The sequence below is a fragment of the Plodia interpunctella genome, chromosome 21 (assembly GCF_027563975.2).
Source record: "Plodia interpunctella isolate USDA-ARS_2022_Savannah chromosome 21, ilPloInte3.2, whole genome shotgun sequence".
NCBI lineage: Eukaryota > Metazoa > Arthropoda > Insecta > Lepidoptera > Pyralidae > Plodia > Plodia interpunctella.
The window spans coordinates 3836157-3848673 of record NC_071314.1 but is presented as its reverse complement, the minus strand read 5'-3'; the positions used below and the strand labels follow the sequence as shown (position 1 = coordinate 3848673).

The 12517-nt window shown below is 36.2% G+C and overlaps 1 protein-coding gene across 1 annotated transcript; it reads right to left on the bottom strand.

The window, feature by feature from the left end:
- Positions 1-3008: 3008 nt before the first annotated feature.
- Positions 3009-8349, bottom strand: LOC128679472 (uncharacterized protein K02A2.6-like). The gene is made up of 2 exons (XM_053761753.2): positions 8195-8349; positions 3009-7006 (listed from the first exon to the last, which is right to left on the bottom strand). The coding sequence occupies exon 2, from the start codon at positions 6980-6982 to the stop codon at positions 3122-3124; it is 3861 nt and encodes a 1286-aa protein (XP_053617728.1). The 5' UTR covers positions 6983-7006; positions 8195-8349; the 3' UTR covers positions 3009-3121.
- Positions 8350-12517: the final 4168 nt, after the last annotated feature.

Genomic DNA, 12517 nt, shown 5'->3' with positions numbered 1-12517 from the left:
AAAAAAGCTTTTTAAGAATGGCAGAATGTGAATGATACGGATTTAGGCCTAAAAGAGAGTAAAAAAGAAATATACAGATTATGTAAGAAGAAAGCTAAAAGAATAGTAGCCATTGAAAAGGTCAAGGTGCATAATAAGTTATATAAATCTCTTAATAGTCCACATGGTCAAAAAGATTTATTCAGACTGGCAAAAGCAAGAGAGAAAAGTTTTAGGGATATAAACCACGTAATATGCATTAAAGATGAAAACGGAAGTGTCTTAACGGATGATAGTGAGATCAAGGATCGTTGGAAGGGGTATTTTAAGGAATTAATGAATGTGGAAAATGATTGGACAAAGGCGTTAGAAAATATACCAGCTAATATGGGAATCATCGATGAAATAAGTATTGACGAAGTGAAAATGGCGGTAGATAGTATGAAAAGGGGGAAAGCAGTGGAACCTGATGGAATACCAGTGGAAGTGTGGAAGCTGCTGAAAGAGAATGGATGGAGATGGTTGGCTTTATTTTTCAATAAGTTGATACAAGAAGTGGCGATCCCGGACGAATGGAGTATCAGTACCCTGGTACCTGTTTTTAAGAATAAAGGAGATGTACAAGATTGTAACAACTATAGAGGAATAAAGCTAATGTCACATAGTATGAAAGTTTGGGAGAAAGTTATTGAACGGAGATTAAGAGCAGAGTGTATAGTTTCTGATAATCAATTTGGTTTTATGCCTGCTCGAGGAACAGCGAATGCCATATTTGCTTTGCGCCAACTTTGCGAGAAACATAGAGAAGTTCATAGAAATTTACCCATGGTATTTGTTGACCTCGAGAAGGCATACGACAGAGTCCCACAGGAAGTGCTTTGGTGGGCTTTAAAATCGAAAGGGGTACCTTGCAAGTACATACAGGTAATACGAGCTATGTTCTGCGAGTCGAGCACATGTGTCCGATCATCGGCTGGTGTCACCGATAGGTTCAGTGTTGGTGTGGGTCTATACCAGGGCTCCGCATTAAGTTCTTTCCTATTTATATCTTTTCTATTTATTCTTATAATGGACGCACTAACATCAGACATCCAAGAGGAAGCGCCCTGGTGTATGATGTTCGCTGATGATATCGTTTTAGTTGGAGAAGATGGGTCGGAGGTACAGAGCAGACTGGGAAAATGGCAGGAGAGATTAGAGAACGTAGGCCTAAAGATCAGTAGGTCCAAAACGGAGCATATGTTTTTGGATTTTGGTGGTCCCTCTCTTTTCTCTCCAATTGTCTTAAGTGGTGTGACCTTACCAGTCTGCTCCAATTTCAAGTACCTAGGCTCACTTATCCAAAGTGACGGTGATATTGACCAGGACGTAACCAACCGTATTGGAGCAGGATGGGCAAAATGGAGACAAGTGACGGGTGTAACATGTGTCCCTAATATTCCCCTTAAATTGAAAGGAAAAATTTATAAGGCAGTTATCAGACCTGTCATAATGTATGGATCTGAATGTTGGGCGACGAAAGTGACGGACGAAAGGAAACTTCATGCGACAGAGATGCGAATGCTGACATGGATGTGCGGGGTAACTAGATTAGATAAAATAAGGAATGAGTATGTAAGAGGAAGTATGAAAGTAGCACCAGTTAATGAGAAATTACATAGTTATAGGTTAGGCTGGTACGGGCATATTTTAAGAAGAGATGAAAATCACGTCACTCAAAGGGCATTAAAGATGGAAGTAAAGGGTTCCAGGAATAAAGGAATACATAAAAATAAATGGATGGAGTGTGTCAAGGATAGTATGAACAGGAAAGGAGTATCAATGGATATGGCAAATGACAGAACAAAATGGAAGGAACTTACATACCGTGCCGACCGTGCCACATGAGTGGGATAAGGTCAAGAAGAAGAAGACAAAATAATCTGTGTTATGAGCATCTTTGATTTATGAGTACATCAGCATAAAAGATTACAAATATAAAACAGTTGAAATACCTACCGTGGCGAAATGTCTATATTTAGCTACCTAAATTAAATTTTCTACAAGTTAAGTAAGTACATGTAGGTATAATGGTTTTTCTTCTAGGCTGACCTTGGTTGTTGAAAGTGAACGTAGTAAGTAAGGCCTTATATCCAATGTAAGCGAGACATTCTTCTGTTAGCAATAGCATCAGTAATAAATTAATATTTATGTCAGAGCTTTAATATTACACAAGCTGAAATACATATAAATAAACGAGCTTTTGCCTGCAACTTCGCCTGCTTGAACCTTTTATCCCGGTATGTAAGTATTGTATTTTTTCAGTATTTTCTTTCTGTTCTTTTTCTAGAAACCGAACTATATTTAAGCAAATGTCAAGAAGATTATCTAAAGTAGATAAACTTTCAAGAGGTAGGTGGAACCTTTCTCCATAACGGTTTAGTCAGTGTTGGAATGGGATTTATCTACAATTTATCTTATTTCGTAAATAAAATCTTTTTGTATGTAAGAGTTTTGACAGTAAGCCGTCTCACAGGCCACATAAAAAAACAAATGTCATTCATGTCCTGGATGTGAAAAAAATTGGTACTACAGGTTTGCAAACTTATCTGGCCCGATGAGGTAGTCGCTGCTGTTGAACAAAAAATTTACATTTTAAATTGACATTTGAAGGTTTCCAAGAGTGGCCGCGGGACCCGTTATTTTTAAATTCAAATTTTATACCAACGCCCCCATCTCCATGTCATACAAGTGCCAATATTACTCCTGTATATAAATCACTGACATAATAAGTATTAACAATATGTCTGTGATATAAATTAAATGTGTAAAAATAAATAAAATCATATTATAATTGTAACTCCTACTAATTTCTCGTCTGTATCGTCACTGGCTCGGCAATGTCCTAGTGATAACTGTCTCCTACATCCACACTCGCCTACGGCTCTCGTGACACTGATGTAGTGACATTATCTACTCGACACACGAGACAGTGTATGTAGGTTCACATACACTACATCCCTCCCTTGTTAAATTAATTAAACTACAGATGTATTTAAAGAATTTATATTGCTTTTTGAACTCGTTCTAGAAATGGTACTAATTTATGACTGACACTATTATAATCAGAATCGCTCTTGAGCATTATACCTACTGAACCTATCTAATCAATGGACAAATCATCACTTCCTGAACTGTCAAGGTTTTTGTCTGGAACTGTGGTCCATTTACCTTCTACTCTTTTAAGGTGGACCACATTTCTTCTCAATTCCTTTCCAGTCTCGTCATTCCTGACAGTGACATCTCCGTGCTTGGCAGACTCAACTGTATAGGGTGTAGGGTCGTAATCCGAGCTGAGTTTGTTTGTCTTTTCCATATTCTTAATATAAACCTTGTCACCATCATTCAGATTTGATTCCGTAGCTCTCCTCTTCTTATCTCCATATTCCTTTCCTTTCTCCTTTTGAATTTTGTCCCGCTCTCTAACATCCGTATCAATATCAAGGCTATCTAAACCATGTAAAGAAGGAATTTTATCTTTATTTTGACGTCTGAAAAATAGTTCCGATGGAGTCTTTCCGGTTGTGGAATGTGGTGTACTATTGTACATTGTGAGATACTCCCACAGACTTTCTTGTAAATTTTTCTTTTCTATAACGCTAATCTTGAGCCGTTTCAAAATGTCCCGATTCTGCCTTTCAACTTCCCCGTTTTGTTGAGGCCAATATGGAACCGTATTGAATAATGTGATGTTACATTCCTTGCAGTATGTTCGGAATTCATTGCTGACAAACTGTTTACCATTATCTACTGTAATTGAAACTGGATATCCAAGTCTACTGAAAATTTCTTTAAGCAGCGTGATAATCTGTAAGCTAGTGATAGATTTAGTAATCTTAACTTCTTTATAACGGCTATAATAGTCCACAAGTACCAGTAAGTATTCATGATTGGGCAGAGGGCCCAACAGATCCATTGCCACGTCAATCCAAGGAGCTACAGGAAGCTCGCGTCGCTTCATAGGAACGGGGGGATTAGGAATCCCAACTAACGTGCAACTTTTACACGATTTCACTAAATTTTCTGCGTCCTTGTCGATTCTCGGCCACCACACTTTTGATCTCAGTCGACCTTTCATTGCAACCACTCCTGGATGTCCTTCATGTGCCGCATCAAGAACGTTCTTCCGCAATATCTGAGGTATTACAATTCGATGTCCTTTGAGCAGTATATCGCCATAAAAACATAGTTCATTTTCAAAAATTTTATAGTTTTTCACAGACTCAACCCACTCTTGTGCGTATATTGCCTTCTTCACGCCAATTATTTCCTTGTCATTTAAAGAAGCCTGAGTTATATCTTTCAACGAAATAGCTTTAGGCCTAGCCAGTTCAACTATCTGATGTACATATTCATCACCTCCAGATTTGCCTGTAGAGCCCAAAACACATAGACGTGATAGAGGATCCGCTATATTCATCTTCCCTGGTTTATAGATCACAGTGAATTTATAGGACTGTAATCTCAGTACCCATCGTTCAATCCTTGCACAGGGTTTAGATTTTGGCGCAAACAATATCTCCAAAGGTTTATGATCCGTAACAAGATCGAACTGTTTCCCGAAAAGAAAGATGTTAAAGTGTTCTACGGACCAAACAAGTGCCAAAACTTCTTTTTCAGTTTGGCTGTATTTCCGTTCACAATCAGTAAGCGTTCTATTACCATATGCAATTATTCTTGGACCTTTCGAGTCGACCTGGACTAACACAGCTCCTAGCCCTACTGGACTAGCGTCAGCGATGACCTGTGTTCGGTCTCGAACATCGTAGTATCCTAGAGATTTTATGTGAGATAGGGCTGCTCTAAGATCTTTAAAAGCTTTATCTTGTGCACTCAACCAATAGGGACTGATGTCAGAAGTTTTCCCTAGTTTTTTCCTCAAAATCTCTTTTAATGGCTCAGTTTTAGTTGCAAAATTAGGTATCCATTTATTAACATAATTTGTCAAACCAAGAAAACTCTGTAGTTCCTCAATAGTGGCTGGAACTCTGAAGTTAGTTATACTGTCTATGTATTTGGACAAGGGTCGCACTCCATCGGGGGTCAATTCGTGTCCTAAAAAGTTTACGGTTTGTACTTTGTATATACACTTCTCATCATTCAACAACACCCCACTATTCCTAAGTGTGTCCAATACTTTCCTCAGTCTCATATCATGTTGAGCTTCGTTATCACCAAAAACCAATATGTCATCGATGAAATTTATGACGCCATCACACTTCATCAAAAGGTTTTCCAAGGTTTTCTGAAAAATTTCTGGAGCACAGCTAATACCAAACATCAGTCTTTTATATCGATATAATCCTTTAGATGTGATGAAGGTGGTTATGTACCTACTATCTGGGTGAAGTTCCAATTGATGGAATGCATCCTTTATGTCTAATTTGCTAAAGTATCTAGCTTTACCAACCTTAGGCAGGAAATGATCCATGCATGGCAAAGGATGATTTTCTCGCATTATAGCTGCATTAGCACGTCGCATATCTACACATAATCTTATATCACCACTTCCTTTAAGTATAGGAACCATTGGAGATATCCATTTTGAAGGTCCTTGGACTTCTTCGATTATATCTCGCGTAAGTAATTCTTGAATTTTCTTTTCCACTTTCTCTTCTAAAGGAATTGGTATCCGTCTATATGGTTGCGATACGGGCTTAATTGTATCATCAATGGGGATTTCAATGAGCACATCTTTAATTTTGGCAAATGGCAATATTTTATCGTTGTCAATAATATTTACTTCAACGCCAATTCTAAGAACGCCTAACTTTTTAGCTGTGTCCTTTCCTAAAAGATCTCTAGTACCGCCAGAAATAACATAAACTGTAGCTTCTTCTTTCCGATTATTTATGGCAATTTCAGTTTCAAACGATCCTGTGATATTAAGTGGAATATCACTTCCGTAAGCAAATAAGATTTTGTTAGGGTTAGGGACTTGATTTCCAACTTTCGCTCCTTGACTTTTCAAATTTTCCCAGCTTTCTTTTGTAATCAGATTAACTTTGCAGCCAGAATCTACTAACATGTTAATTTTTATACCACCAATCGAGCAGTCCACTGTTGCATCATCTTCAACATTAAAAACATAGTCTACTTCTATTTTCCTTTTCTTATTATCTCTTATATTTCGAGCTTGTCCTTTATTATCTTTTGAGGTTCCTTGTTCCTCGTTTTTCCTTTTCACATATCCTTTTGGTGTTTTACAATACTGTCGGAAGTGTCCAATTCTCCCACAATGATGGCATTTTTTCCCTTTTGCTGGACATGAATCATCCTCTGATTGATGACGAGTACTGCCACACCTACCACAGCTTTTCCTCTTGAAACTCGTTTGTTTTTCCTGTAAACTCTCTTCTTTTTTGTTTTTATACAGTATAGCATTTATTTCCTTATCTCCTTCCTTTTTGCTCCCATAGTTTTCCAACTGATTGTTTACTATTTCCAATGTATTAGCTTCACGTATAATTTTTTCCAGAGTAATGCTGTCACCGATGGTTAAAATTTTCTTACGTAGCTCAGAAGAGGCACATTTCTCTGTGATCTGGTCAATGAGGTGATCATCTTTTTTGTCAAAATTACATTTATCCGCCTGTTTCCTAAGCCTAACTAAAAACCGTTCGAATTTTTCACCATCGTCTTGTTTAAGGAGTCTGAACATATGGCGTTCATACACACGGTTTTGTTTAGGAAGAAAGAATTCATCCAGTTTCTCTAATGCCGCCTGAAAGATATCAACTCCGTCCTGCACTTCAACATGAGCACCGGGTAAATTATAATAAATTTCCTGGAGACCAATTCCTCCAAAATGTAATAATGTCGCTCTTTTCTTTTGAGGTGTTGTAATTTCGGCGGCATCAAGATATATCAGCAGTGCTCGCTTCCATTTTTCCCATCTACCTCCAACAGAAACAGTATCTCCCTCAACGTCTATCGCTTCCAATGGCGGTAGTGTATTAGCCATGGTTTTCAAATTGTTTGGGATATTCTGAAATAAACATAATTATAGTCTTTCAGTTGCTTCCATCTTACTCGTGGTAAGCATGAAAGTCAATATTTTAAACGAGGGGCTCCTGTTTTTAATTGACTGTTATATGACAGAACTATCAAAAAGTGTTAACTACAAACACATTACCGTGTAAGGTAATTTCTGTTAAGTTTCCAATTTAATGGAGGTAACTTCTGCCTATGCTTAAATCGCACGCAGCATTACCAGTAAGTTTCCAATTTAATGGAGGTTTTGCAACCATTTCCAATTTAATGGAGGTAACTTCTGTCTATGCTTAAATCGCACACAGAATTACCAATAAATTTCCAATTTAATGGAGGTTTTGCAACCATTCCCAATTTAATGGAGGTAACTTCTGTCTATGCTTCAGTCGCACACAGAATTACCAGTAATTTTCCAATTTAATGGAGGTTTTACAACCATTTCCAATTTAATGGAGGTTACTACCTATACCTACAAGGCAAACACTACAATAAAACAAATAATTTCTGTGTGTATTAATTATTAACTTTATCAATTTAGGTATAATATTTGCAGCTACTTTGCGTAGGTACCTAATAAGGTTTTCATTTCAACCAAAATTAAAATTATTTTGAAAACGTTCGCAATAAAAACTCAACTTTTTTTTTTTATTATGTCGTAACATCAATTGACGTGATATGAATGTTTGTACTATGAGAAAAAAAAAAAATTTTTGCTGTGTAGATAACTTTGGCTGTATAGGTTTATTATCTTCACTTTATTTTTTTTTAACATTGGCTTTATTTTCCCGATAATTTATTTTTCTATTTGTAAAAATTGTATAATGCGGCTAAATAAGAATGCCTTGCAGATATACATCATAATGTTTAGTCACAGTACGTATATAATTTCATTGGGTTATAAAATAAAACACTAATGAATGCGTACCTAAGAAATTAATTTGAATTTACGGATTATGATTTTTGTATGCAAACATAAAATATTATCAAAGATGCATATAATTTTATATTATGATCAAATTCACACACATCTACGTACTTATCATCGTATTATCGGTGTGAAAAATTGTACACACAATCTCATATTTTTGTTTTAAACCTAACGGATTTTGATGTGACCGGATTATGAAATTCCCTATAAAATGGTTATTATCTTTTCCCTTTTAAGATAAATTTATAATAATACCTTTTTCCTCGTCGCCACATGTAACTCCTCCTAATTTCTCGTCTGTATCGTCACTGGCTCGGCAATGTCCTAGTGATAACTGTCTCCTACATCCACACTCGCCTACGGCTCTCGTGACACTGATGTAGTGACATTATCTACTCGACACACGAGACAGTGTATGTAGGTTCACATACACTACAATAATATACATACCTACTTCACTTGATCATTTTATTATTAAATATATTGGTTTATTGTCCGGGTGTCCAAACTTATTGTACTAGATATAACATTTTATCAAACAATAAACTACAAATTCACAAAATTCTTACCATAGACTTTAGCGCAGACTTTCTAAATCAAATATAATATACATAACAACAGTATTATAAAAGAAATATAAAATATTATCCAAGTATACATATAACAGGAAGCTAAAACTTATAGCAATGGTATTTGCAGTCTATCAGTATCGGCAATCATATTTTACACACAAACAAAAATAGACAATTGTCTTTGAAAATAAAATATTTGATTTCTTATTATGTTCTCCGAACCGTGTCGCCGTCGAGGTACCAGAACTCGTAATTTTAGATAGAAGGGCCATTGTTGCTTGGACTAATCAGCGCAAGTTAGACAATCTCAGTTTCATCTTACGTTTTCCCGGTCAGGCCAGAAATTTTCCAGAAGCTGGACGATTCGGAAAGACATGATGCGTTCTATCTGAAATGGATTAAAAAGGTTAATTATAGTCATAATAAAAAAATACGTTTATAAACAAGGTAAAGTCGTATATAAAGTATATTAAGTTTAATTTACAATGTCAAAAACGCTATTTTCATTCGCCACTAAAATTAGCATCGACATTCGTAGGACGGACCCATCCGGGTCACTGGCATAACTTCAATAGATTGCCTTTGCCAAAGTCTGCACATATTTTTTGCTAACTGCACCCGCGAGTTTTTATATACCCGTTTTAAATACGAAAACGCCATCTACAAATCGTGAACTTTCGAGAAAAAAAGTACCTTATGTTAATCCAAGGAATTAGCTACCTCAATACCAAATTTCATAAAAATGGCCCAGCAGTTTGAGCATGTATGGTACTTTCGCCTTTATAATATTAGACTGGAATTTTAAAATAAAAAGCAAAACCGAACAACATAGAATAAAACTAATATCGTATCTCATTTTGGTTTGTTTCATTGAAGGCCAACATTCTGCTTTGACCCGCTGGTGCATGATCGTTAGAATGTAATTTGGTAGTTAGACATAATTTATGTCAAGAGCAATGTTTACATTGTCAGCTTTATGTTAAAAATATCTGCAGTAAACATATTTAAATATGTACGCAATTAAATATGATATTGCACTTGCCCCGAGGAAATTAAAAAAAATTGTTTCTATTGTATAAGTGAAACGAAGACGAAGTCTATTGTTTTCTCTGTCTACGGACTAGCAATATCGTTTGCCGAAAAATTAGGGCAGAGGAAAATAGGTGTCAAAATGAAGGCCCTCAGTGCACTGGCATCAGACATATTCGTGGGCCCATTTAGCTGATGAAACTTTTGTTTTTGCGTGAACAAGCACACGTTTTCAACCAGGTGTTCGGAGATATTTTGGTCGAGATTTTTTGTTTGCCATTTCGTGTTTTACAGCTTTTTGTGTTGTTTATCTGTTGATTTTATGACTCTAAATCTAAATTATGGGTTTTTTTAACCATAAGGAAATCCTAGCCAATTCAGTGGCGAGATTACAATGGCTGATGTTGATGGAACTTTTTTATGTGTAAGTAGATACTTTTCTCTTTATAATATTAGTATGGATTTTTATCTCGCAAAATTTTAGCAACGTGTCATCCGCAAAATGTACTACTTTCAGATGGCAACAGTTAGGTTTTTTTTGGGATGAAAAATACCCTATATCCCTCTTCAAACTACATGTACTTATGCAAAATTTCAAGAATATTGGTTTGGTTGAGTAGATATAGAGCGTGAAGAAGTAAAAAACAAAAAACTTACTTTCGCATTTTATAGCATCAGTTAGGTTGCGCCTAGTTACATATCCTCGTGAGGATACAGAGAGGTCCTAACCAGGAGCAAAAACTACACATTATAGCTTCCATCGTAAAATCGTTGACAAAACCCCTTGGCTTTACAAAAGTCATGTGGTAACCCCTGAAGCCCCTTAGAATCAGATGCACCTTCGGCGTCTGCCTAGTAGACTTAATCAAGTCGAGCCGACTTAATCTCGTCTCACGAACGATGAAACCAATCTAGTTTTGATATTAGTGTCCTGCTAAAGGTACAGTTCTGTTCTTGTCAACTTAATAATAATATGGAGAGAAGAAAAAAATATGTGCTTTATTCTAAAAGATTATTTACATTTATTACATAAATATATCCACGATACAGTCGCTGCTGATAGGTATAGTCAGTTTTTCCTTACGAGGCTTTACATTTAAACAATCTTATTCAGCTCTGGGGGCTGACTGCGTCAAAACATACATCAAATAAAATCTTATTGGTTTTTCTGTTCTTCGTTCGAAATGCAATAAAGAGGTTTTTAAAATGTAATGAAGGAGTATCATTACAGTACTTATACCTGAGTTTAGTTAAAATAAATCAATAATATTAATAACTATTATATTCTGAAGTAAAACATTTCACGACAATGATTTCCTAAAAAGATCTACTACTTATTTCAATTTATATTTCTGTACGATTGTTTACATAATGAAGACAAGAAAAAACGAACTTGAAGTGACAATGGAACCGTACCTTAACCCACTAGTCGTGCATGTGTTTGATAGCAATATCTGTATGTGAGGCAGTCTGTCGTTAATGGCAATCCTCACGTCTTGTGCCGACCACTGGTCAACGATATTGTTTAGATCGATACATACTCGTACATAAACCAGCGATATATCCTGGCTTAGCACAGCACAGATATAAATATATGTATAGGTGTGTGTATCTATTACCCACATACAATAGACATCTAGAATTCTGAAGCGGTCTTGGTGTAATGGTTAAGTCGCCCGCCTGTTGATCTAAAGGTCTCAGATGCGTATCTTACTCGTGCCATAAGAGTTTGTATACCAATCTGACTTATATATACCTAGTGTTTTTCATAGACCACTTGCTTCCGGTGAAGGAAAACATCGTGAGGAAACCTGCACACTGGTGGACAGTTTAGTTCAGTAGTGTGTATGCGACTACCTGCCACTAGATAGCGGTAAGTAGTCGTAAAAGTCATGTCAGATGCCTTTAGGCGACTTGAACAAAATCGAGTGTGTTATTGCTCAGTGTTAGCAATAACACACTCGATATGATGACGATCTAGAATACTAGACCAAGCTAAAGTAGAGATGGTTTAAAAGATATAAGCATGTCACTTTCGTAATGATCCGTGATCAATGTTAGGTACTTGTAATTTTATCAAAAAATACTTAGGTAAATGAATAACAAATAAATAAATTGGAATTTGTTTGATGTAAACATTTGTTTTCGGTGAATGTAAAAATCTGGTCTACAAAAATGAGATGTTTGCCAAAAGGTGACCCGGCATTAAAAATATTTTTAACATTGAATAACGATACGTGGAGAAGACAAGAAACCTGGTAATTTTAGTGTGTTGTGCCAGTTTCTGTGTTTTTGTTCATTGGATTAAACATACAAGCTCTGTGCTTAGTAGCCCTTAGAAGTTATACCAAATCCAGCACAACAATTTTTTTGAAACAAAGTATATATTTGTGTAAGACTTTCATTTAAGATTCGACCTCTCCTTGCACACGGTGAAAGTAATTGCGACTGCCTGCTGACTCGGCGCTCCACACGTCGATCAATTAATATTTATTTGCTGTCGCCGTCATACGTGTGACATAGTTTTAAGTATATTTTATATGTATACGTACGTATGTTAGTCTGTAAGGTATATAATATAGGTAACTGATATTTTTACTGTATAATTAATGTTATTACATGAAATAAAATGTTTTTATACATTATAAGAAAGAGAGGTCGGACCACAGATGAAAAAGATAATAAGAGTTGCTTTTGAGCATGCTTTGCATCAAAAAGTTGCTACCCACAGCTCCATGGTGTGAGCCGTTGAGAGTTGACCATTTGCTAAGCCTGTATTAACATCTACTCAACTATTAACAGTACCTAATACGAAAAAATGGTATCTTGTCAACTCTTTTCACTTTAGATATATACTTCAATACCCGCTCGGCGACCGCTCTAGGCAAATATTTGCTAGTCGAACGAGCGTCGAAGCGCATTTCTGTCGCACTGTAACGTTTCTAATTTTCTATTGGTTCTAGGACTTTTGTTTCCG

Excerpts from the sequence above, each read along its gene's own strand:
- LOC128679472 (XM_053761753.2), bottom strand. The coding sequence starts at position 6,982 with ATGGCTAATACACTACCGCCATTGGAAGCGATAGACGTTGAGGGAGAT.